Source organism: Populus alba, chromosome 12 (genome assembly GCF_005239225.2).
Source record: "Populus alba chromosome 12, ASM523922v2, whole genome shotgun sequence".
In the NCBI taxonomy this organism is placed as follows: Eukaryota; Viridiplantae; Streptophyta; class Magnoliopsida; order Malpighiales; family Salicaceae; genus Populus; species Populus alba.
This window is the reverse complement of record NC_133295.1, coordinates 9,957,759-9,984,788: the sequence shown is the minus strand read 5'-3', so window position 1 is coordinate 9,984,788 and position 27,030 is coordinate 9,957,759. Positions and strand designations below refer to the sequence as shown.

The 27,030-nt window shown below is 35.8% G+C and overlaps 2 protein-coding genes across 5 annotated transcripts; one reads left to right on the top strand and one right to left on the bottom strand.

Annotated features, from left to right (window-relative positions):
- The first annotated feature begins 2,386 nt into the window (after positions 1-2,386).
- Positions 2,387-9,149, top strand: LOC118044556 (rac-like GTP-binding protein 3). Its single transcript, XM_035052903.2, has 8 exons — positions 2,387-2,766; positions 3,143-3,230; positions 3,364-3,473; positions 3,573-3,636; positions 6,429-6,493; positions 6,584-6,649; positions 7,149-7,246; positions 8,777-9,149. The coding sequence occupies exons 1-8, from the start codon at positions 2,662-2,664 to the stop codon at positions 8,814-8,816; spliced, it is 636 nt and encodes a 211-aa protein (XP_034908794.1). The 5' UTR covers positions 2,387-2,661; the 3' UTR covers positions 8,817-9,149.
- Positions 9,150-9,768: 619 nt separating this feature from the next.
- Positions 9,769-17,333, bottom strand: LOC118044557 (uncharacterized). 4 transcript variants are annotated; one of them, XR_012167503.1, is made up of 5 exons: positions 16,806-17,332; positions 15,560-15,931; positions 11,078-15,487; positions 10,775-10,838; positions 9,769-10,092 (listed from the first exon to the last, which is right to left on the bottom strand). XR_012167503.1 is itself a non-coding variant. In XM_035052905.2 (4 exons), the coding sequence occupies exons 1-3, from the start codon at positions 16,968-16,970 to the stop codon at positions 11,111-11,113; spliced, it is 4,914 nt and encodes a 1,637-aa protein (XP_034908796.1). In that variant the 5' UTR covers positions 16,971-17,332; the 3' UTR covers positions 10,204-10,838; positions 11,078-11,110. The 4 variants fall into 4 exon arrangements, 2 of the variants coding, with proteins under 2 accessions (XP_034908796.1, XP_073259664.1); XR_004686805.2 differs by lacking the exon at positions 9,769-10,092 and adding an exon at positions 10,204-10,528; XM_035052905.2 differs by lacking the exon at positions 9,769-10,092 and having other exon boundaries at positions 10,204-10,838.
- Between the last annotated feature and the right edge of the window lie 9,697 nt (positions 17,334-27,030).

The window sequence follows — 27,030 nt, the reverse complement described above, 5'->3', positions numbered from 1 at the left end:
TCAATATTATAAAAAAACAAATTTAATCTATATAAAATTAAGAAAAAATCACAAACGAAACATACATACATCTCTAAAAATTAAACATACCCAATATCATTTAAAAATAATCACAATCTAATTAAAACATAAACCCAACATTTATTTGAAAAATATACATAAATAATGCATTATTTCTTAAAAAACTAAAAATAAAAAAAGAACCAAAAAAGACGCTGGTAGGCCTGACCCAATAAAAGAACGGCCCGCGCGCGAGCCTTTATTTTTAAAAAACATTTAATGGGGCAGACGACGTGTCGTTGCCTTAATTATTTTTAAAAAATGATGTGTCACTTGTGAAACCCAGAATCCGACCACAGTGGTGTTTGACATAAAAATTCAATTTTCAATCCATTTTGACTCAAAACACCTAGAAAACACTATAGAAACCTTATTAAACCAATCCATGGCCACCAAAAAGTCAATATATTGCCCCAAAATCCAAAATTCACCTAAAATAAAATTTCTTTCCGAGTTTAGACCTATTGTTTTAGGTGTTTTTAAAGTAAAGAAACACCTAAACATAACCCGCCCTCATCATATAGAATATTTTGACATAAAAATCAACTATTTTGGTTGTTAGAATCTTTCTCAACAATTACTTTCTCTCTATGAGCTAGAATCTAGCAACTCCTCTCTCCTTTTAACAACCACAGTGTATTGTGAGAGAGAGCACAGTAATTCCAGCATAATAAAAAACCGATGTCTTTTAGTTATAGTTAATGTTAAATTTGATCTTTATTATTTTAACTGTTATTATTTTTTGCCCTGGTTCCATTTTTGAAATTGTTTTTTTTTTAATTTTATCTTTCAATATTTAATTTGTTTAGAATTTGGCTTTCTTAATTTTTCCAGTGCGGTGATCTCGATCTCATAAGCCAAATCATATATATGAAATTTTAACCCATATTGTTATTGGTCTTTTTTTTTTCACCAATTCTATTTCTCAATTTCATCATTAAACATTAGATTTATTGAATATTAAACTTTTTTATTTTTTTTTCTTGGTTTACTTTCTATAACGATAACCTGGTCTCACGGTCTAGGTCATACATTTTTCATACTAGCTTGGATTGACTTGTGGATTTTACATCATTTTATTTATTTATTTCTTTTTATGTCAAATTTATTTTTCATTTTTTTAATTGTTTTTATTTTTTTATAAAACTGATTTTCAGCCTTTAATATTTAATTGTTAAGAATTGAACTTTATTATTTCTTAAAATAATTACTCTTATCTCATAACCCAAAACCCGAGTTATGAATATAAAATGTTTTCTTGTTTTGATAATTTGTACACTTTTTTTTTCCTCCAGATTTCAAATTTAGTTTATTAAATATTATGTTAGCCTGGGTTTGATAATAATTTTTAAAAAAACCCCCCCGCTGTGCTTCACTTGTCAAGAGGTCCAATAGATCTTTTTAGAGGTCATGCCTGTAGATAATCCTAGGCTCCCTTGGAAGCTGAGCATCTTGGTTTGGGCTTGAGGTGAGAGGGTCTTTATTTATTGAGGGAGACGATGGTTTCTGTTTTGAGCCATCTAATGGGATTCCAGGCTTATCTTCCATCATTTCCAGCTTCAAAAAGGCAGTGCAGGTCCTGGCTCGTCAAGAATGATATATACTCATGGGCATGTGTTTTGAGGTCTGCAAGTGATGCCTTCTGGCAACAATGTGGCCAAATCTAATGCAAATGCAACACCTTTGAGACAAAAAAGAAATAGCAAAAGGGAAAGATCATTCTTAGAAGCCAAGCATATGCAGCAGGCTGTGATTTGCTTTTCGAAACAGTGCTTAAATCTCCCCTTATGAGCAATCATATCTTTCTGCACTTTGCGGGATATGTTACTTGATCTTTACTTATTCCTGTGCCCTATTGGATTCTGCAGTATTTTTCTATTTGTCTTTGCTTTTACTGCCTTTTGGTATCAACTTTCTAGCTACTAATTGAATTGCCATGTCGCCTCTCCTCTTTCTCTTCCCTTTTCGTTGCATCTCTCTCTCTCTCTCTCTCTCTCTCTCTCTCTTCTCTTGTTTCTCCTTCCTAATGTGCTTATCTCTCTAGTTTCATTCAACTACAAGCACCATAATTTTTGCAGGTAAAATCCGCAATAAACCATGGTGGTTTGTCTTCACTCGAAATTATTTCTCTCCTGTAATCATATGATGGATCAGCCAATGGGGCAAGGATTGATCATGTCACTGATGTGTTGGACATATTATATTCTTACTGCGATATATATGTCCCATTTGTCAAAGAAAAAGAAAAGAGTAATATTAAAATATAGAAAAATAAAATCCTAGAAAAGAAGAAGAAAAAGAAAGTATTAAAATAGAAGCAAGAATAAAATAAAGTAAACACCCTAAAGAAAAGAAAAGGAAAAGGCAAAGAGAAAGGATTTTAACAGTGATGGCAAGTGAATGAGTGAGAATCATGTGATCCACCTCCACTACCTCTTAACTTTGAATCAAAAGAAGCCATGACAACAATGCTCATAAATTATTCCACCTACAGCAAACCACCCTCTTCTACTCTTTCGTCCTTTTCTGTCTTTCCTTTTCACTTTCACTACTATCGACTTCAACTGCTAATATTTCTTCTCTCTTTGTTTGTATACATCAATGGCTTCTAGCGCTTCAAGGTTTATCAAGTGTGTTACTGTGGGAGATGGGGCCGTGGGCAAGACCTGTATGCTTATTTGTTACACAAGTAACAAGTTCCCTACTGTATGTTAAATGATCCATCTAACTACATCACCTCTGCTTCTTAATTTGTGGGTTTTTTGGGTGGTTTAATGTGTTTTTCCATCTGGGTTTTGCTGCTTTTATCTATTTTTGTTTCTTACCTCAATCTTTAATTTTGTCTCAGTATCTCACAAATCCTTTAGCTTACGGGTTTTGCTACTTGGATAAAGTTTTTTTTTTTTTTTTTTGTAGTTTCTATTTTCAGATAATGATCTTGTGCTTGGCTTTATTTTTACTTTTTTAGGCATTATTTATTTTATCACCATTCGAAAGTTTCTTGCTTTCTGCTGTTGTTTTTAATCCTTCATGCAAATGAACAAAAAATAAATAAATGTTATTTTTGTTTTGGGTTGGCTAGGATTATATACCAACGGTGTTTGATAACTTCAGTGCAAATGTGGTAGTTGAAGGAACCACTGTAAACTTAGGCCTCTGGGACACAGCTGGTATGATTATTTGGACCACTGCATATTTTCTTTTTAATCTTTATTTACATATTCGAGCCTTCTTTTTTCCAAGAAAACATGTTTGCATGACTGGGAATCTTTTATGATTCATTTGTTTCATCGACTTCCATAGGGCAAGAGGATTACAATAGATTAAGGCCCTTGAGCTACAGAGGGGCAGATGTCTTCGTCTTAGCTTTCTCACTAGTTAGTCGAGCCAGCTACGAAAATGTACTTAAAAAGGTGCAGCTTTTTTCCAATTTGTTATCTTCTTACCTTTCTGATTCTTTTTTCTGTTATATTTCTTGCTTATAAGTTTCAAATATGAGATTGTTTGTCCAGTGGATTCCAGAGCTTCAGCATTATGCCCCCGGCATTCCAATAGTACTGGTTGGTGCCAAATTGGGTAAGTCTACTAGCAACCATCATTATTTTTCCTGCCTGATTCAATGCTGTTTATGAATATTTTTTTTTCTTATATGGCTATGTGATCCTGTCGTTGCTGTTTTGTCTAGGTTATACTGGTTAGTATTTGCTTCACTGTTGTTGTTCCATATTGTTTAATAGGAGAATGATATATCTTCTTATCCAGAACTTGGTGAACTTACTGAAGGCAATTCTGACATGTAAATATTATATAATTTTGTCAGGCTCATTTGCATCCGCTTGATGATATAAGTACAGGGGTGAGACCAGGGTAGGCTAAAATAAGGACATGTTCATATTTCAAAACTTATATCTATCCCAAAGTCAAAATTTCTTGGAATTGATGCCATTGGTACGTTTTCATTGATCAAGAAGTTTAAAGTAAATAATGACTTTCCTTGTTACTTTTTAGTTTTAATTGATGTAGTTTATGCACTCTAGAGAAAATTAATGTGGCTTTGCTGCGGCCTATGATTTCTAAAACTTTTTCACCATTCAAACTTGAGCTTCAATGGATGAATCATGTAACAGTCACAAATTTTGAGCAGACTTTCTATACACGTATATATATCAACAACACCCTTCCAATGGAAGATAATGCACTATTTTTCAGATTTTGATTTTCAAATTCTTGAGTATTAGCAAGTAGGAGATAAAGTTTTAGGAAATAAATTATATGTAGATCAATGGTGTGTAGCTTAAAGATGCTTGTTCAAAGCTAGAGGTCTCAAGTTTTTTATTGGTAATCTTTAAAAAGAATTAAGAAAGAAAGAAGCAAAGGAAGGAAGAGGAAAAGGAGAATTTAAGGAAACTACTGAAATCAATGGTCTAGGCATATAAAGGTTATTTTTGCTATTAATATTTGGATTCTGTACGAGGACATCCTTGAAAAACCTGAATCCCAACTGATATTTCTGCCATGTTCAACCATTTGCCTTCTTAAAATCAGTCCTTGTTCTTCAGCTTTGATAATTCTTCCCAAGAAACTAAGTGATTTTTTCCTTCCCTCAGTTGCTCCCCAAATGAATGCCTGTGTTTTTTCAATTCTTCACAAACTGACACTGACACACACATTGTTTGCTTTGAGTATGATGGAATAGCCGAAAGAAATGATGTTTATAATTACAGGTGGACAGAACAATACTGAGATGGTTCTTTCTAATATTGTATATTAATGGAGTAGCAACCAAATAAATTGATTTTCAAGCTGGCGATGAAGCTAATGGTGTTAATGGAAAAATTACTAGCTACCTGGCAAAAACTTTTACCAATTGAATGTTGGTAAAAGAATGTGGAGTTGATTGTTGCATGCAACTGCATGAAAGGTGGTGTTTGAAAAGGTCAGGTCAGTTTGAGGAAATATTGTCTAGTTATGGTTCAACATATACCGTATTGAGGGGTACACTTTAAGAGGAATGTTCAAAGCACTGGCCTGGTTATGAAAAGTGAAGAGGTTTTGTTTTGTCAACCTGGTAAGTAGCATTAGATGTTTGATTGAGATGGATTTTGAGGACTGAGTATTTGTTGTGTAATCATAAAATTGTTAAGCCAGTTCTCAAGGTTCGAATACTTTAGCAAATTAAAAAACTTAGGAAATCAATCCATTATTTGTTAATTATTGCTCTATCAACTTCCCTGCATGCAGATAGGCTGCAATGTGCGTTCTCTAGTCTATTCATTCTTTATGCTATTCCATAACATTTTATCATCTGAGAGGGACTTGTTCAACCATCTTATTAGATTGCAGAAGGCACGAGTGTTGGTAAATCCTTTTTTTTTTTTTTGGAATCTTATCTGGAAAAAAATGAATAAGAAAAAGAAAGAAATGCCAATCACTCTTGCAAATAAGGACGTCTTTCTTTTTTTGGCGGGCCAAACTAATGGTGGTCATTGCATTTCTGGAAAAAAAAAAAAGAACAAGAAAAGGAAAAAAAATATTGATCATTCATGCCAATAAGGACATTTTCTTGTGCCAAATTAATGGTGATCATTGTTTTTCTGGAAAAAAGGTATGTGAAAAGAAAAAAAAAAAAATCAATCATTCTTTCAAATAAGGATTATGTTTATGCCTTGAGGGTGCTTAAAAAATGAGTTTGGTTGTTGCCAATTTAAAGTTTCCTTCGGGATAAATGAAGGATTTATAGATTATTTCTGTCATTTTATTCTGTACAAAATTGAGAAATGTTCTCTCCTTTTGACATTTCATGTGATAGACCTAGCTGGAATTGAATTTTGTGGGACAAGATTACTGCTCATATCAAGTCAAGGGAATGGCAATTACTTCTTGTTCTTATTGCTTTCCTTCCCTCTCCTTGTTCTTACTGTTTTCTCACTGACTTTCATGTGAAAGATTGTCGCATGAATAGCGTGATCTATTTATTTTTACGAAAAGTTGCTTATGATTCCATACTATGTGGCTTCTATTTACAACTCAATTGTATAATTATATCATGGTCCTTTGCACCAACTATTTTATTAATTTCACTTATGAAAAACATAATTCTTTCATACTGTCATGAAGCCTATCAGTCCAAGTTTCTTGACCAAATGAGAACTCCTGCCTCCTTGATGTCAAGTGAAATAGCATTGCCTCTCATGTCATTGAAAGTACTAGATTATGAGCAAACTGATTGACATGAGCTGAGCCATTCATACTGCTTGTCCCAATCCATGATGTTTCTTGGATTGACATTTAACCTTTATATTGTGGTGGTTAGCTATGTGAATCACTGTAGATGTGAATCTAATGCATCATTTAAAATGGACATGTAGATCTTCGTGAGGATAAGCATTATTTGGCTGATCACCCTGGATTGGTGCCTGTGACCACTGCACAGGTGCAATTTCTATTCAATGGTTGTTTATAAAAAATTTTCTTGGTTGTCAATGCGATCAGTGTTTTTAATGTTATGGGTTATTATGATCAGGGAGAGGAACTCCGAAAACAGATTGGTGCAGCATATTACGTCGAGTGTAGTTCAAAAACTCAACAGGTATGCCATGATTTGGCAATATGTTGAACTTTATGAGAAGTACCGTGTATACTATCCATGATAACTGACTTGGCCTGCTAATAGGTGAATTGCTCATATAAAGTTAAGTCTCCAAGAGGAAAGGATATCGAAAAAACTACCAACATTTTTACATCTGCAAGTGTATGCAGTATCTGTGGTGTCATTCTCCTGATTTAATGTTATTGTGCGTTTCTGGTTTACCTCTCGTCACAAATGCTTGGAAAAATTGATATTCTAGTTATGAAAATTTTGTACAGGGGCACTGTGCTATTTGTCATGCATCCTGACCATGTGACAGTCCCAAAATAACAAATTGCAGGCTGACATGTGCTTATAGTTTTGATATCATGTTATTATTACCATACATGAATCTTGCCCTTCTACTATTGTGCCAATGATGATCTTTTCTAACTTTTCCTTCCATGCATTAGATTACTTTATTATCATGTTGTAAATGACATTTTTCATGTTATTGCAGAATGTCAAAGCAGTTTTTGATGCTGCAATAAAGGTAGTTATCAAACCAGCACAGAAACAAAAGGAGAGGAAGAAAAAGCCACGCCGAGGATGCCTGTTGTCAGTACCATCATTTCTCATACTTTTAATGAGTTTATAATTTTTTGATATAGATATGCAAAGTTTTCTGTTCTCGTATTCTCTCAACACATGGATCTTGTGTATCTTGATGTCAGTTCTTTTGTGTTTTATAAATGTCTTCATTGGCATTTCTGAAGTTGCTTTTTTTTTTTTCTCAATCCCTTTTGCTTGAGCCGCGGCCACCACTTGAGTAATCATGTCAAACCAAATGGGAACTTCTAATAATTTTTAGACTAGTAGTTTATAGGCTCCTGCGGTCGTTTCTAACAAATGTAATTAGTATTCCTTTCACTTGTAAAAGATTAAGCGGTTGGCATCTCAGTTGTATTGGGAAAGTCTTACTTTAAAATTGTGGAAAAGGAGGGCAGGGACATGATTTTGGTGGATGCATGGGAATGTCCTAGGCCCGTGTCCCTTCAGTTGCTAAAAGCGACCATCTAGATTACACATCCATGAGAAGATACCGTTGGAAGAATGAGTTCAAACTGTAAAGTCCCGTGGATATTCACTGGTGATTGTCAATATGTGGGTTCAAATAAGTATATATTGGAATGAAAAATGAGATCGAGAGTTGGAGAGAAGTCTTGTGGAGATAAGAGTTTGAAGAATAGTTTTAAAATAATGGAGTCTCATAGATATAATTTTAAGTTCATTATGCAACCTAAGGTTCAAATGGGTGTATTGAGATTTTCATGGAGGAGACATTGAGAAAGAAGTCTCATGGATATTTACTGGTTCGTTGTGCAATATAAGGGTTCTAATAGGTGTATCGAGATCGAGAACGCTGAGGGCTGTATGGGAAGAGATATTTTTCATTAATTTTGATGGAATGCATGGATATTCATTTCTTAATTGAATCATACTGCTTATGAAATTTCTAGTTAACTTACCCTTGATGCCTCTGTGTTAGAAACATCAATTGGTTTCTGAGAGCATGAGCTATAAGATATTGACACCAGTTATATAGGCATTCAGCCCTCACCAATATGATACAAGACAACAGTTACTAACTGTTTCTGTGAGCAGTGCTCTTTTGTCATGTGTATACTGGCTGTCATAGAGGGAGCATTAAGAATGAGCAGATCTGGTTATCTTGCATATATTAGAGATGACCTGATGTCCTGCTTACTGCTAGCTGTATGTTTTTGTGATTGAGTTTGCCATTGTCACAATAGCCAGCTGTTTCTCCTCAGAATGCATGCTCGTCGCAAGGGAATTGCTAGAATGATTTCTGTCTCAGTGTCATTAACAAGTCCTTGTGTCTATGATGATATTTGATACGCAACGTGCAGAGATAGCTCTCGTATCACCCCTTCATGGTTGTGTATTTTATGCCCGCGGAATGTTATGTTGTTTCTTCCCTTTGCATTGATAAAACTCGCTTCCCATTTTTGCCAATCTGTTTGTCTCCTGTCTGCTTCCACTCTAATCTTCTATATTTTGCTTGCGTGTGCTAATCAGAATCTGAGCTGCTCCCTTTTCTTTTGCATGATTTCATGTGAAATTCAGAAATGTCTTCTGCGGGAGGAGGCTTGTGTGTCTCAAATGAAGTACCCCTCGTCTCCAAAAGGTGACTACTCTTTTGGCGTAACTGCGGTGCTACATTGCTAAGATATTGGGTCCTGCGAGCTTGGATTTGAATGCACTATATTTTGATTGCGGCATGGCTCCCTGCTAAATGTCACTCTCTAATTTTGTCCTAATTTCAGTGGAAAAGATATTTTCATCCAGAAACTCCTTGCATGCATATATATATTGTAACTCATTGTAAAAGGTGGAGTTCAGCTAGGTTTGTTGCAAGTTTTTATTCTTCATGGCATCTTTCCTGACCTTTTGGCATGACACTAGCGAGAAATGATGATTTGTTTCTTGCTTCTACTAAGCTGATTGTCGGTTACTTTTTCGCCGCCCCTTTAAGTTTTACAAACCTGATGGCTATGAAAACAAAGAAAACACTCTTTCCGGGCCTCGTTGTTGCTTCTTCTTCGATCCCTATATTCAAAGATAAGGTTGAAATTTGATTGATACGGAGGGTGATGTTGTTGTACACAGGAAAGAGAAAAGAAAGCCTCCCACCCACGGCAGACGTTATGGAAGCAACAGCCCAATACTAGTGGTTGCTATGTCATCGCTTCTTGAGCATCTGCGCCATTCTGATGGCCATCAAAGCCATTCTGGTTTCCTATATTATTCAAATTCAGCGGCTGTGAAGGGCATCTACAACGTTACCTGCTGGCCGTTTTAGACCCCACCCCAAATAAATTAAAAAATAAATATTATTATAGCATACATCCAGTTTATTTTTGCATTTTAAAAATACTATAAAAAGTATTTAATTTTTTTTTAATTTTTCTCTTTACTTTAAATTAATATATTTTTAAATAAAAAAACACTTTAAAATAAATCTTCAAACAGGCTCTTAGAGCTGTGAAAAAGCCAGCCTAACCCGTCACCATCAAATTAAGCACCCATACAAAACAACAGTCGTTAGCAAGAGAGACTTGGCAAACGTGATTTCTTAAAGTCAAGGCCCGTATAATGAATGTTTCTTCCTCGAGATGACAAGCCCCTAACCTAAGATTTTCGAGACTAATAATGGTGGTTCAACAATTTTCATTCGAATCTCAAACCTAAAATGGAACCTCAGCAAAAATACAAATAGTTAATACAATGAACCACCCTTGCGAGCTTTCAACCAAATTCTATACAATAAACATAAGGGGCACCGAGAAAAATTGAACTGCAACAATAGCCATCTGCGGCAAGGATCTCTCATCCTCCGACGCCAATTCCACCACCAAACACAGTGATGGCGCGGAGGCCACCTTTAAAAGACGATAGCAGGCGTTATGTCGTTGGTCAAATATAGGACAGAAATGGTAAAATATCACATACAACACAGATTAGCTTAGAGTTAAGACACCCTTGCGAGAAGATAGAGGAAAAGTTGGGTAGAACTGGGTGTCTACACCAGGTTAATAAATAGCATAAATTAAAAGGAATACAGCATCCAACCATAGCAACAAAACCATATGCCAGAGCAAGAAAAGCTTGAGCACCAAACTTCACTGACCACTCTGATTATATGTACGTGATTAAAAGTGAGAATGAAAAGATAAATGAAGAAAAATTGCTTAAAAACAAAGCACATACAGAAGGGCTTCTGCTTAAAGCAGTTTGCTAATCCAATCACCATTCATTCTCAGAATGATTGGAAAAGAAAGGGTGATTTTGCCTCCAGCAGTATAAATTGTCGATGCACTGCACAACAGTATGGACACCAATTTCAAATGTCTGGGCAACACAGTCACAGAATGCACGCTTTCCATTGGTTAAAATATCTACAAAGGGTAAAGTAAACTGCAGCTACCCAGTACAAATTCAAGGAAATGACAGCTCAAACCACCCCGGACAGATTCCATTTAAGGTACAATCTGTCCTTTTAACATACAATGGGTACACTGACAGGGTGGGGGTTGGAGGCTGAAGATCAAATAACTCACTTACCACCCATCCTTGAGAACACATGTTAGATGATCTTTTGGAGTTAGCCAACATCAATCCAGGAGAACTGTAATTGAAAACGCAAAGAAAGCAGAAACACAATTACTTGACCTGTGCGCAAGAACTTAATTGCAACCCATGCCCAAAAGAATGCAAGTTAGAGAAGGTTTCCCCCAACCTCTTATAAAATAAATAAATAAATAAATAAATAATGGCAAAACATGCAACCTTACAGATAATTCATACAATGGAGGCCAAGGTGAAACACAGAGTAGAACATATATTTACAAAACATGACAAACTTACTGGTGGATCACTGGATTGTGTCATTATTCATCCCTACTTCCATGAGGATTGCTTATAACCTTCCCATTCACCCTCTGGCTCCTTCCTCTTCAGAACACCTCCGCCGAGCACTTGATACATCCTCGATTGCTCCTCTGCAAGGGCCGGTGAACTGGCAACTGACAGTTGCCTTGCTGCAAGAGCTGAAGTCTCATCTCTACCTTCAATGTCTGGGCCTAGAGGCCCTGCATTGAGGTCGAGACCCTGCCTTACCCATTTCCTACTGCTCTCTGCAGCACCATTATTGTTAATGTCTGGGAGGTTAACAGCATAAGAAGGCCTTGGATAATGAGATGAGACTGCACCTACCGGTGCTGCTAATACTTGAGAGGGTACAGTGGGAAAACAAAGCCTCCCACCAGATGATGAATCCACATACGATGCTGAACCACCTGAAAAAGTTGCAGAGGACAGAGGGAAGCTGTTCCCAAAAGGAAAGACAGGATACTGAAATGGAGTAGATGGAAACGGCACTGCTGGAGAAGATGACAACACTGCTCCCCTGTAGATATCAGAATTAAATGGGTTGTTGCCAGTAGAGGGAGCCAACATCCTCCGAGGCCCACCAGTTGCAACTATAGGGAAAGGCTGCTCTCTTCTATCATGCAAGATAGATTGGATCGTGGCAGCAGGATATGGATTCCCTTGAGGAAACCAGGAGGGCAAGCTTCCCGTTTCGGTACTGTTGATCCTAAGGCTAGAAATAGATGGTTGGGATGGCACAATGTTTCGGGCATGTTGGCTATGTGGTGATGGTTCGGCACTCACCTCATCAGCAAGAGGGCCATCATTTAAATCAAAGTCCCTGCGACTGCTGACCTCTCCATTTAGAAGACCACCTGATGACAATTTGGCAGGAAGTAGTGGGGCATCCAGCCTCCTACCAGTGCTTGTCAGGTGATTAACCATATCACTAGCCTCATCTACTCTATTCAAATCAAGATCAAATCCCCCAAAGCTCCGACCAGATAATGAACCCATCAGTGTATCACGTGCACAATCATTATTTTTTGCAAAGTTGGAGACAGAAACAGTATCCTGAGCAGAAATTCGAAAAGCCAAATCCTCAAGGATTCTTTCATCAGGTACATTCAAGTCAATATCCAACAAGGGCCGACCAGGCTTGGAAACCATTTCATCAGGGAGTGAGATGTTAGCAGTACCTAATGAAATCTCCAAAGCTTTTCTAGGTTCAGCTGGACGAAATGCACTAGTGGCTGCTGATCCCTTCCAACCAAGCTCCCCTCTACTCTTAAGTAAATCCTCTGGTGGAACAAAGGGCCCTTTTGCAGCAGCAGCTACTGTAATGGAAGCGGGAAGCCCACTAGACACAGAAGAAACTGGCAATGGAAAAGGGCTAATTAGTTGAATAGCAGCAGAACATGCAGGTTCTCTCAAGTTATTTGGTTCCTCATATTTCCCATCATCAGCAACAAAGCCTTCATTTAGATCAAATTCAACTTTTGTTTCTAGATCCGATCCCCCTGTAGCAGATAAAGAAGAAGCATCAGCAGCGGCAGATGTACATTCCTCAGTTTCATCAGCTCCTGAGCCAGCCAACTTTGACCCTGTTGACCTCACTACTTGTTCTGATGCCTGAACAAGTGTGGGTTCTGCCTTGTGAGCAGCTGGTCTGGCACTACATTGCTTATTGCCCTGATTGCCTCCCAGGCTCTCCACCTTGCACTCACTTTCATGATCAGTTTCAGCTGGGGCTGTATTACTTTCATGTTCGATTTTCTTTTTCTCGGTAGAATGACTTCTGCCATCTGTTTCACCAGCCTTCACATCATGCATGTTTTCAGAAATCATATCCTTACCAGAACTAGAAGGTTGGGGCATTTCATCATTGGTTCCTTTTGAAAAATCAGACTGCATCATAGCAGGTGGTTTTGGATCTGCCTGTATAGAAACATTCAGCTCTTTATTCATGTTTTTATTGTTCTCGCCATCAACCTCTACATGATGGTTTGATGATGATCCTTCGATTGCTTCAGTTTGCACTCCTGTATAATTCACCTCAGTTAAGACAGAACCATGGAACTTATTTTTGTCATCAGATATGCCATCCCCCTCTTTCTCCCATGGTTCTTTGCCCCCACAATATGATGTTTTCACAGCCATGCTAGCAGAGGACACGGGAGCTGCTAATGTTTCATCAGATTTCACATTGCTTTCCATGCATGGTTCAGCAGCATCCACATTGGAAGAATTGGAAGGTCCATTGAGCTCCCCTGCATGTTTTTCTTGTGAAAACAGAACGGTTTTAGCCTCCGTGTTCTTGGATGGAGGAGTGCCTACAACAGTAACCCGCTTCTCATCGTCATCATCAACACCATCAGCAGACTTACCCTGGCTTTGAGCAGGATCGTCACATGGAGATGATTTTCCTCTCAAACCACTTGGCACCCAAGAATGCTCAATGGGCATGTTTATACAAGGAGAGTTTGTTGGCGAAACCACATCAGACTTGGACATCTCCCCAGCAGCCACACTAGCAAGTAGATTCATACCACCATCATCACCAACTGTCATGGATGCATTTCCTTCAGAATACTTCGCACAACTTTCAATCAAGGCATTCATGGAGCTGAAAGAAGCATCATATGACTTCTCTGATTTAAGTTCAAACACAGTCAAAGAGGGTGTAGTTTTTGAGACTTCACCTAACTTCCTTGCATCATCACCCATCCGACCATGCTCTTTATCGGGAACATTGGCAGGCGACCCATCTCTCTCATCTGACCCAGTCAGCACCTCCTTGAAATCATTGCTTTGCCATGACTCAGTCTTCATATTTGGTGTGATATTAGCTCGATAAGGATCATTTTTTTCCTTCAAATTGTGATCAAACTGCTCATGCCTCTCTGAAACCACAGGAGAAGAAGCTCTGCTACTCATGACTAAAGCATCTTCAAAAGTTCCTCCACTGGAACTTTGTGCGGGACTGCGACCTCTATTCGGAATTTTAACAATAAATTTATGATTATTCCCCTCAGCCATTGGAGCATCAACTACCTTCTCACATGCCAAACTAGACTGTTGCAATTTCTCTGAACCTGGATTTTTGTGCAAGGGAGAACTTCTACTTGACCCACTATCTCTTTGGGCCCCAGATAAAGCTGGGCCTGAAAAGCCATTAACTGGTTTACGATGCCGCAAAGAGCCACCAATGATCTTATTTGCTGCCATTGAAACAGCAGTGGAGCTCCTTGCATCCTCCTTTCCTGACAATCCCACAGTTTTGGCATGTTCGCTAGAACAAGATTGACTGTTGTTGTGGGACTGGCTAGAACTGCTGCTTTTCTCGTCCCTAGCTGCTGATACAGGTAGATCCATCGCACCACTGACACCAGTATTTCTGGGCTGTCCATCTTTCAAATTATTACCAGCTGCATTAGGTGACGCTGCTGGTTTTATGGGCCCTGGAGATGATCCAGACTTGGTCACAGTCTCCCCTTGGACAAGCTTGACTGGACCACTTTTGGAAGCAGAGAGTTGCACAACTGAGCTCTTCATTGCAACCTCAGAGGATACACCAGGTCTGTTCCCACCATGTGAAACTTCAGGAAGGCGTGATCTGGCAGTCCAGGAGACACCTTGGTTAGAGCCAGACTTTGCATTTGCATCCATTTCAGCCTCAACACGTTTCTTCCATGTGTCAACCAAGCTCCTTGCTTTCTTTTGTATTTCCAAGTTCTTATGCGTCCGCAAATGATTCACAGATTTGCCAATATTACACATTTGCAGAGCATGAAGATTTATAGGGAGTTTATCCAAAGCACGAAGCAAAACTAGTAGAAATTCCTCGACAGATTTATCACTATCCTTGTGGCTATTACCATCACCAATCTTCCCTTTATGGACCTCCTGCAGCCATTCATCAAATACAGGCAAGCCCCTTAGCTGCACAAACCGATTTAGACAATCAAACTTATCTGTGGCAGCTATCGCACCAGCCAGTAATGACCGGCCAACCAAATCTACTTTTCTCTCGTTCCTCTCTGGCAGCATGAGATTCACTAATTTCTCAACCCCTTCAGAATCCACAAGTCCACCCTTTTCTGTAAATTTAGAAATCTCAGATTTCCAAATGCTTTCTGGTCTATGAACAGAATCCCCATCATCCATTTTCATAAAACGTTCTCGTTTAATGGGCTCAGACCCCTGATCTCCACGATCCCTTTTCTTTCCCTTAGATTGCAAAGGGAAGGAGGGGGCATTATTCTGTACGTTATCAGAACCAGGTTTCAGCTGTGGTGTTGAAGTTGGACCATTCATTGTCTTAGGAGAACATCCACCAGGCTGAATTGTTGCATGCATTTCTAAGCGTGTCTTAGATAATAGCTGATCCACTACTTCTTGCCGTTCCTGTGTAAGAAAGAGTTAACCAAACAGAATTGACAATTCAAAGCAAATTCAAGAACTGCAGTTACAACTCACATTAATATAATCCTGATCAGTTAGCCACCATAAACACTTGTTTGTAGTGTCATAAACTCGCCGGCAAACAAATGAGCAAATCCCTGATGGAAGTTCAACACCTTTTGGAAGGAAGGCAACTTTACACGGATGGAGTAGTGATGCAGCAGGAATTTCATCCTTGTGAAATGAAAAGAATACTTCGTTTGGCGCAGCTTCCAAAAGGATGCATTTGCCAAGCTTTATGTCAGCAGGCCGATAAAGCCAATTCACACCTAACTTTAACTTGTTCTCTTTACCAGTAGTCAGTCTTTGAATTATTCCTATGAAAGGAGGGGAATCCTGGGGCGGTTTGAACAGAGCACAGTCTCCAACACTGATCTTGCGTCCATCCTGTTAAAGGGGGAATAAGTGACAGGACACTTTAGGTAACTTACTAAAAGTCAATCTTCATACCAATAACTTCAGTAAATGTTCTGCTAACATTGAAAAAAATTTAGCATGCATTTTGACAGAATAAATAATTGCTGAATGGAATATCATTAATTGGCCACTCATATCATAATAAGGATATCATTATGAACTTCTTGGATTAAAGATCACCGCTTGCTAGTCCTTTTTTCTCATTCCATTCATTGAGTACTTGATTAAGCATTAATATATCAAAAATGTAAACAGAGCCATCAATCTGAAAAGGAAGCAACATACAGAAACAGAATCATTAAAGCATGTGATGATCAGGAGAGATAAATCATTCGAATTTACACCTTGCACAGCGAAAAAGTAACAAAGCTGATTGTTCGGTCAACAATCACAAGAAAACAAGTGAAATTCAAATTCCATAACCTCATGCAACCTTAAACTACAGCAGAAAGCTAAATGACAAATTTCTATACACAAACCAAACCCAAACTTGCTACTGAAAAAATTCATAAAAACGGGAAAAAAACATAAAACAAAAACTGCCCCGAGAACCCAATTTAAGCACCAATATCATGTGGCAACACAAAATCAGTCTCCAAAAGCCAACTTCGCGAATCCAATACCAACTGAGCTGTAATATCTCCACGTTAACCGAAATCAAAGAAAATCTGGGTCAATTCCTACAATTCCTATGTCAGACAAATAATATCTTCCTCTTTTGTCAACGAAGGTAGTGATTTCCCCAATTATTCATCATTGGAAGCCGTATAACATAGACTCCATGATCGAGACAAAAACCCAAAAAATAACAGGAAAAAAAAAAAGCCCAAGAGAGAAGGAGTACCTTGTAAAAAGAATCGGCTGGAGATGACAAAGAAGAAGGAGAAGGAGAAGAAACAAAATCCGGAGCAGCTACAACTGAATTGTTGTTAACACGTATGGGAGCAGTCAACATGTGCCGAATACGATCCTTTTTCCTCTCCTCCTCAACTTCCCGCCCATGCAGCATAGCCTTGCATTTTCCCCTTCGAGTACCATCAACCCTTAATCCTAACTCACACTTCCCCTCAATTAATTCACCAATTCAAAAACCCTAGATCCAACCAAGGCCAAAAAAAAAAGGAAAAGAAAAAAGAAAAGAAAAACCCTAGCTTCTGTAGACCGTTTATCAGTGCAATTCAAACCTAATTTGACCAAAATCAATCGATCCGAAGCGATATGCGATCCGTTAAATAAGAGATTCTTCTTTGATTTAGAGTGAGAAGAAGAGAAATCGAGAATCTAGAGTGAGAAAATCATGGACAAAGAAAAGAAAAGCGAGCAGGCGAGCGAGAAATCGTAGAGAGAGAGAGAGACGGCAAAAAAGGAAAGGTGTACGTGGTAGATAGACTGAACCATGGACCGAGTCTAGTCCCTGTCAAAAGTATTGATGGGCCTGAACCCATTTTTAGCCTCGCATCTTTTTGGGTCAGACATACAACTATTTTTATATAATCTAGAGACTATTTGGTGGAATATATTTTTTTTAAAAAAAAGATTTTATATTTAAATATTAATAGCATTTTTAAAAAATATTTTTATAAAAAAAATTACATCATATATCAAACACGTGCTAATTCATTATTTACTAGTTTCTATGTTTATGTAAATATGGAGAATATTAATGAGATCTTTAAAATGTAAAAATAAATTTAAAATCTTGAATTGTTGAATAAAATAAGAGTTTGAAACGATTGTGTTCAAGATGATTGAATAATGATTTTTTGTTTGATGTCGATAACTTTGTTCAAGATGATTGAATAATGATTTTTTGTTTGATGTCGATAACTTGGTACTGAAATATAAAGGAAAACTCTGCTAAAATTATTGTAGAAAAAAAAAATTACACCCTAATCTTGAATTGAATTATAATATCCTTATTTGTAAGTTAAGTATAAAGAATGAAAATTGTTGCAGTGATAAGTTCTAGTTTGGGTTCAAGAGTTGAATTGAGATTCAATAAGTATTAAATTGTTCTAGGATGTTGTGCACAAGGCAAGGTGTGATGACATATCTCTCTTTGGCATAGAAACAGGGTCAAGATCTTGGTTTAGAGAGAGAGAGAGTTCCTTAGAGGATGCAGCCTCTTATATACATGCAACACTTTATCCAAGAGAAATGCCTCCTCTGTCAACAGTGGTGTCAGCGGTAACCCCTATACCATATACTGATTTGGCATTTATAGCCTAGATTGTGAGGACAATGATGGAGGCGATGCCTTATGAGCCAATACTGGCACCCCTAGTACCACTAACAACGTATGTACCACCAATTTCTCTGGATCGGTGTACAATGTGGTTGCACTAGTTCGGGTAGTAAAGAGCATGCGAAAGTTGGGGTGCAAGTCATTTGTAGAAGAACTAGATGTTGAGATTGCAGGTAGATGGCTACAATACAATATAATACATTATGGACCATATTTGGGTGGTGAAGGATTTGAGAGTGAATTATGCCACTCATTTACTATTAGACAAAGCACAATCTTGGTGGGATACATTGCGATTTAGGAGGCATGTGAGGTCTTGAACATAGGCTGAGTTTAGGGTGCAGTTTGAAAACCAGTTTTACCCATCATATCATCAAAAGTTGAAGGGGCAAGAGTTTTTTGCCTTAACACAAAGTGATATGTCACTACTTAACTATAAGAGGAGATTCCATGACCTCTCAATGTTTACCTCACATTATATTCCTATAGAGCAATAATTAATTGAGAAACTACGTGATGGTTGCGACAAGAGTTAAAACAAGTATTGCTCCCCTTAAAGTTTGGGACAACTAGGGAACTAGTGGAAGCAGTTGAGGCCTTGAAGGCTTGTATGAAAAAGGGCTAACAGGTCCAGGTGAGTTTGAGCAAGCGAAAAGATGTTAAGTAAATATCCAGCTAACCTTCTTTTTTCTAAAAAGAGCAAATGTTAATTTAGTCAACTAAAAAAAAAAGGATCGGCATTTAGGTCCACTCAAAGTTCAGGAATGAGACTTACCAAAGGGTAGTCATACTCGTAGGATGGTCTTATTGGGGGGACTCTAGAGCTAAAGACATACCCCCACTGTGATCGGTGTGGGAAGAGACATCCCATGGATTGTTCTGCCATACCTAGACGAGTTATATTTATCGGGAGAGCACAAATGGCAGAACTACCCTTATCTAGGTCAAAGTTATTATTATTGTGGAGGACAAGGTCATTTTAGAAGAAAATGCCCTAGGAGGATCGAGTTTGCACAGAGCTAGGAACAGTAGATTAGGAGCCAATAACAATCTGTCACTATTGATAGACTAGTGAGACAGACACAATCAGGGTTAATGGTACAAAAATCATCCTAGAGTGTCAAGTGACAAGACTCAGGGTAAGGTATTCTATATAATACAAAAGGATGTTAGGGCTACTCCGGATGTTATGACATGTACCCTACATTTAGATTCTTCGTAATTTTTTGCTCTACTTAATCTTGATGCTACACATTCTTTTTATGGCAAAGAGATTTGAAAGTAAATTAAATGTAAAATGATTAAGGTAACACTAGGGTTTGTTATTAGTATGCCTCTAAGGAAAGTAGTAAGTGTTGAATATATGTATAAAGAGGTTAATGTTATTGTGGGGGGCTTAGTTATGGAGGTAGATTTACTACCCTTAAAACTCTATGACTTAGATTTAATTTTAGCAATAGATCGGTTGGGTAGGTATAAAGCCTAAATATATTGCTTTGCGAAAACAATGACCCTCAAGAAGTATAAGGGTAAGATAATGGTTTTTAAAGAGGATAGAAATTTAAACCAAATAGTATTATTTTGGTTATGACGGATAGAAAGATGATGAAAAGGGGATGTAAAACTTATATTACTTATGTCTTAAAGACAAAAGGGGGGAAAACCTCAATTATTAGACCTCCTGATAGTGAAAGAATTTTTGGATGTATTTTTTAAAGAATTGAGTGGAGGTTTTCATTGACCTATTACCTGGAACCTTTCATATAGCTTAGTCACCTTATAGGATGGTGCTCGTTGAATTAGTTGAGTTAAAGATTCAACTGCAAGAATTATTGAACAAAGGGTTCACACGTTAAAGTAACTCATATTGAGGAGCTCTAGTGTTATTTGTGGAAAAAAAATGACGGGACTTTTAGACTTTATATGGATTATAGGCAACTAAACAAAGTAACAATGAAAAATAAATATCCGTTTCAACGGATAAAAGATTTATTTAACCAGTTAGGAGTAAGGGTTTTCTCAAAGATAGACATTAGGTCCGGATACTATCAATTATCAATCAAGGAACAAGATATGCAAAAAATTGCATTCAGAACCCGTTATTGACATTATGAGTTCTTAGTAATGCCTTTTAAATTGACAAATGCTCCCGTGGTATTTATGGACTTGATGAAACAGGTGTTTTGATCTTATTTGGATAAATTTGTTGTAGTATTTATAAATGATATTTTGGTTTATTCAAGATCATACCTAGAGCACAAACAACATTTAAGATAATTATTATACATCTTGAGGGAGCATCGATTGTATGCCAAGCTGAATAAATGTGAGTTTTAGCTAAATGAAATGATTTTTTAGTCTATGTCATATCTACTAAAGAGGTATTGGTGGATCCCAATAAGGTAGAGGCAGTGTTAAAGTGGGAGAGACTCACACATGTGATTGAAATTCATAGCTTTCTTGGGTTAACGTGATACTACAAAAGATTCATTAAAAGATTCTCTACTATAGTTGTTTCGATGACCCGACTAACTTGAATTGAGACAAAATAGAAATGGACTAAAGACTATGAAAAGAGCTTCCAAAAGTTAAAAAATAGGCTTACCACCACTATGGTGTTAACATTACCTTGAAGGACATAAGGGCTTGTAGTTTACGGTAATGCTTCAAGGAAATGTTTGGGTTGTGTATTAAGGCAACACGGTAAAATGATTGCTTATGCCTCAAGATAGTTGAAGCCTCATGAGGTTAACTACTCAAAACATGATTTAGAATTGGCTATAGTGATATTTGCATTACGGGTTTGGAATCACTGTTTGTATGGGTCCTGTGTTCAGATTTTCATAGACTATAAAAGTTTGAGACATTTAATGTCCCAAAAAGAATTAAATATTCTACAAAAAAATGGGTGGAGCTCATTAAGGACTTTGATTATGAAATTAAGTATCACCTGGGAAAGGCAAATATTGTAGTTGATGCCCTTAGTCGCAAGTACAAAACAATATCAAATGACTAAAAGTTTGGGATAAGAAAGAGCTACTTGAATTGAGAAAGATTAACACCAAGATAGAAGTTAGGCATGAAGATTCCTTAATTGCTCAATTAAGAGTGCAATCTATATTCCAAAATAAAGTATTAAAAGCTCTACAAGAGGATGTTAAGGCAGCTAAAATAAAAAATACGGTGGAATTGGGAGCCGAGACTCATTTTCAAATACTAAATGATGGAATGATCATCATAGAAAGGCGAATATATTTTCCAACAGACAAGATATTTAAGAATACAGTGTTAAAAGAGGCACACGAGTCTAGATTTATAGAACATCTGAGAAGTACTAAAATGTATAAGGACTTAAGAGATTACTACTGATGGCCAAGTATAAAGAAGGAAATGGCAGAGTATGTGTCCAAGTGTTGTGTTTGTCAAGTAATAAAAATAAAGCATCAGAAGTCGGCAGGGCTTTTATAACCATTTTTAATACCAAATTGGAAGTGAGAGGATATCATAATAAACTTTGTCTTTAGTCTTCCAAAAGGAAAAAAGAAGAATGATGCCTTATAGGTTATTGTAGATCAATTAACAAAATCCATTATCTTCTTACTTATGAAAATGATAGACCTAGTTGACAAGTTAGCTAGGTTATATGTAAACGAAGTGATGAGATTGCATAGAGAGCCAAAGTCGATTGTCTCATATTAAGATCCTATATTTGCTTCCTATTTATAGCCAAATATACAACGTGCTCTAGGAACAAAGCTAAATCTAAGCACTGATTTTCACCCCCAAACTATTGGAGAATTTGAAAGAATAATCCAAACCTTAAAAGATCTATTAAGAGCATGTATACTAGAGTTTGGAGGTAATTAGGAGGATCACTTGCCACTATTTGAATTTACTTATAATAACAACTATCAATGTACAATCAAGATGATTCCTTATATGGCCGTATATGATAAAAAAAAAAAAAAAAATGTTGAGCCCCTGTGTGCTAGGAAGAGGATGGAGATAGGAAATTAATTGGGTTTGAATTGGTGCAACTTACCTTAGAAAAGATGAGAATCATAAAAGATAGAATGACAGCAGTATAAGATAGGTAGAAAAGTTATGCATATCAAATGAAACGACCTCTTGAATTCAAAGTAGGGGACAAAGTGCATTTAAAGGTTGTTCCATGGAAACATATATTGTGATTTGAGATAAAAGGAAAGTTAACTCCAAGATATATTAGACCCTATGAAATTAATAATAGAGTTAGACCCATAACATACAGTTGATTTTTCCCTCCCATTTGGCCAAGATTCATGATGTTTCATATTTCATTACTATAAAAAAAAAAATGAGATAGATTCTTCTCGAGTATTACCACCAGTTCCATTAGAAATCGAGGAAGATTAAACGATGAAGTTAAAGCTAAAAAGGATATTAGATCAAAGTGAAAAAGTCCTCAGAAACAAGAAGATCTTTATGATGAAAGTATTGTGGAAGAACTCAGCAATCAAGGAACAGACTTGGGAAAAAGAGACAGAAATGAAAAGAAAATATCCTAAATTATTTGCAGATTTAGGTAAGAAATTTAAATTTTGAGGATGAAATTTTCTTTAAGAAAAGGAGAATATAAGAACCCCGGTTAAATTTGTTTTTACGTGATCTAGTAATAAAAAAGAGAGGAGGAATTTATGTAGAAACTTTACCCCGGGAATAAGAAAGGTTAAGAAAATTAATATAGAAACTTTTAATGGATTAAAAGAATTAAAAAATAAATAAATGATATAAGGATGTTAATCATTTATAAGAGGGGTAAACTAGGTATAAAAACGAAATAAAAGAAAAATTCATTCTTCCTCTCCATTGGTGGTCGGCTACTGTTAGGGGGAGAGGAGGAGAGAATTTCAAAATTTCTTCATTTTTTTTCTCTTGAAATTGATTGAGTTTCATCATAAATCAAGGGGGAAAGCTTAACAAGTTTATTAATCAAGTTGCCAACATCACTAGACAAGAATTGGAAGGAGAAATTTGAGGTTCTGGAGAGAGAATCAATTGGTTAACATTTAAAGTTCACTTTCGAACTTGGTAAGCAGTTTTAAACCCAATGATGTGAGATTTATGGAATAAACTCTAGTTTTATACGTGAAATTAAATTTTTCTAGTTAGGGTTCTTGAAGAGTAATTTGGGGAAAATGTTATATTCTTATAAACTATTGCAATTCGAGTGAATTGTGTTACAAATAATGCCTTCTAGAAGATAATTGAAGAAAATATCATGGGTATTGAAGGGGATTAGTGCCAACCATAAAAACAAAAAAAAAAAAAAGAGTTTGAGGAAAATTGATTTATTGCTTGCGAAGGTGTTATGAATATTTTTTAAATGAATTATTGAATTGAATTAATTGATATGTTGATTTATTTTACCGGTAAGGATTATCAAAATGAGTTATTGAATTGAATTAATTGATGTGTTGATTTATTTTACTGGTAAGTAATATTGGAGTAATAAATTATAAGTGTATGATTTAATAATAATATAATGTATATGTTGGTACAAGTGAGGCCACATACACTCTTCAACTGCAGGGAATCATTAGTTAAGTGCAAAATCGAGGATAGTTGTAGGCACCCTACATTGGTTTGATTGTTTTATTATTAGAATTCAAAACCATTTATTATTAATCTTTTGAATTGTGAATTTTGCAATTTGATATCAATTGTGAGGTAGTTGTCCTGGTTTACGAACTAACATTCGGTTTTGGGTAGTGTGAGCTAGATGTGATGGTGTGGGGACTAGCGCCCGATTTTGTGCAAAGTGAGTTAGTTGTCCTGGTGTAGGGATTAGCGCCTGGTTTGGGGCAATATGAGCCAATTGTCCTAGTGTAGGAACTAGCACCCTGTTTTTAAGCAATGTCAATTGGTAGTCCTAGTTAAGGATCAATGTTGTTTTGGGCTATGTAATTTATTACTCTAGTTAAGGGTTCGGTCCCAGTTGTGGGATAAATGCCTGGTTCAAGGCGATAGACTAAATATGAAAATTAGAAATATAATTTTTAGTGTAAGGTGTCACCTTGAATTAAATAAAATTATGTTTTGTTATAAAAAATAGGGGGACCAAAAAATTACATGAGATTATATTTTATTATGTTTTGTATTAAACAAATTTTTAGGTTCATCTCAACAACAAGAAGGATGTTAGTTAACTTTAGGACATCTTTCGTTTATGACATATTTCTTGTTGGTATGTGTAAAATTTTAGGAAATTACCTTTGGTTGTAATTAAAAACTTATAAACTAAGGTATTGTGATTTAACTTAGAAACGCTTATATAGTCTATTATATGGTCTAGCCTGTTTTATTCTTTTAAATTGTAATATGCATATTTAATTAACTCATTGAATCTGTATGTATATGTGTACACACACACACAAGCACTTAATTAATTGTTTATGTGAATATGGAGAATATTGATGAGATCTTTGAAATGTGAAAATAAATTTGAAATCTTGAATTATTGAATAGAATAAGAGTTTAAAATGATTGTTTCCACGATGATTGGGCAATGATTTTGTGTTGGATGTCAATAACTTGGTACTAAAATATAAAGGGAAACTCTACCAAAATTTTGGTAGAAAATATAAAAAAATTCACCCTAATCTTAAATTGAATTGTGATATCTTTATTTTTAAGTTTAAGTATAAATATTGGAGGTTTCTATATTTATGATTAAACCCAAACCTCTTTTTTACCATTTCCATTACTTTAGTCTTCCAGACGATCTCTTAATGCTTCTATTCACCGAGTTTGGATAAGCAAACTCAATTGTTGCCACCTCTCAGCGTCTTGGCTTCTCATGAGGCAGATCTGTCATTCAACATTGTGCACGTCACGACATGCATGATGTTAAAACTAGTAGAAATGAACATGATGTTATTGTTAATTCAATGGTGGTAAACGATATGTAGATGACTTGGGTTCTGAATTTAATAAACATTTAGAGGAGGAAGATGGTATAAAGAGAAAAATTAAGGTTAAGATGTATTAGGGTGATGGTTGTGAGGATTCTAATGATTTTAAATTAGATATTTTGGGCTGATGAAGGTGTAATGCTACAAAATACAAGATTCTTTCTAAGGTGACACAACATGTGTTAGATATTTTGGTATCCATAGTTGTTTTTGAAGTAGCCTTTAGCATTAACGTTTGTATATTAGATACATTTCGAAACTTTTTATCTCCATCAATAATATAAACGCTTGTTTGTTGTCAAAATTGTTTTTGTGTTTAACACTAATTCCAATCGACATTAGAGCCTTCAAGGATTATATTAGAAATTCTGATATTATTGAGTCAGGTAATTTATCTTATGAATTTAAAATTACTTATTTTATATCATCGTTTTTTTACATGTGTTTAATCTAACATGTTTAATATATGATTTTGTAGAATTTGGTGAAAGTTTAAAAGTCTCTACTAATTGTAAATAGTATTAGTGATCTTGGTTAGATGTTAGAATATAATTGTTTTGGGTAATTGTCTTAATTTAACTTGTTAATTTCCTTTTAATTTTGTATTGTTAATTCTCTTACTTGTTGAACTTTAATAAGTTGCTAATTCATTAGTGTTTCTTTCTAGCATTAATCTTGTAGAATCTTTTGGCTTTTGTTGTTATTGTTTTTTATTTTATTTTTTATGTTGGATGTTTTTGTTTATTTTTCTCTAATCTAGATTTATTCGTATTATATTTGCTAACTTTTGCTAATGTATCCACTTATTTCTAATGTGAACACCTCTTTTAATTTATGGTATTTTTTAATGTGTTTCTAATGTGTTGTTTTGGTATGGTTTTATGGAACCAAAAATTTATTTTTGTATACACATTTTGAGAAAAAATAGACTCATAGTAAATTAAGTTTGATAAGTATATTGCATAGTAAATTAAGTTTGATCACGTATATTGCATAGTGCAACGATTTTGTTAGGTAAGGATATAAAAAGCAAATGTCTAAATAGGTTCCTGATAAATTTAATTTTCAATTTAGTAATGGAGTTGAGTTGCCTTTGTTAAAAAGCCTAATAAAAAAAAGTTTGCTTAAGTTTACAAGAACCTAAATTCAAAAAGAAATTGTTAAATCTCAATTTAATATAGACTCATTTAAAAACAAATAAAATCCTCATTTAAAAGGTATTAGGTTTTCCAGTTTTTAATGCCAAAAAACCAACCTTGATTGAACCAAACTTGTTTGGTTTCATCTGGTTTTTAGTTTGATCTGACTTGTATTCTCAAAAATAGCATATCTCGATTTAATTTGATTTTAATGTATATGTATATATAATTGGTTACAATTAGTTTAAAGAAACTAAAATAAATCATGTTCATATACATCTCATAACAAAAATGATAATATTATAAAGATAAAAACCCATGCATATAAATAGGTGTGAAGGCTAAATGGGCATGACACCTACCTCCACGAGTAAAAAACCTTCTTCAATATTTTTTTTGTATTATTAATATAGGTGTCCAAGTCAGCTTACACGTACCTTCACTAATTCCATGGGCCTTGAAATTAATGACTATGTAAGACTGCAATGACCCTAAAATTTGTAGGACTCGAATTGGTGATCTCTAAACAACAAACACAATACTTGATTAATTGAGTTACACCCCTCCGAGTTTTCTATACTTGTCTCTATTGGTAGTGGATGTATTGAACTCCATTTCCCCCCCTAAAGTTAATGATCTGTCCATTTTTTAATAAACATAAATTATCCCAACATTTTTAATTTCAATGGGATTTTTCCTTGAAAGAATTGAGATATTTATGTTAATTTAAAA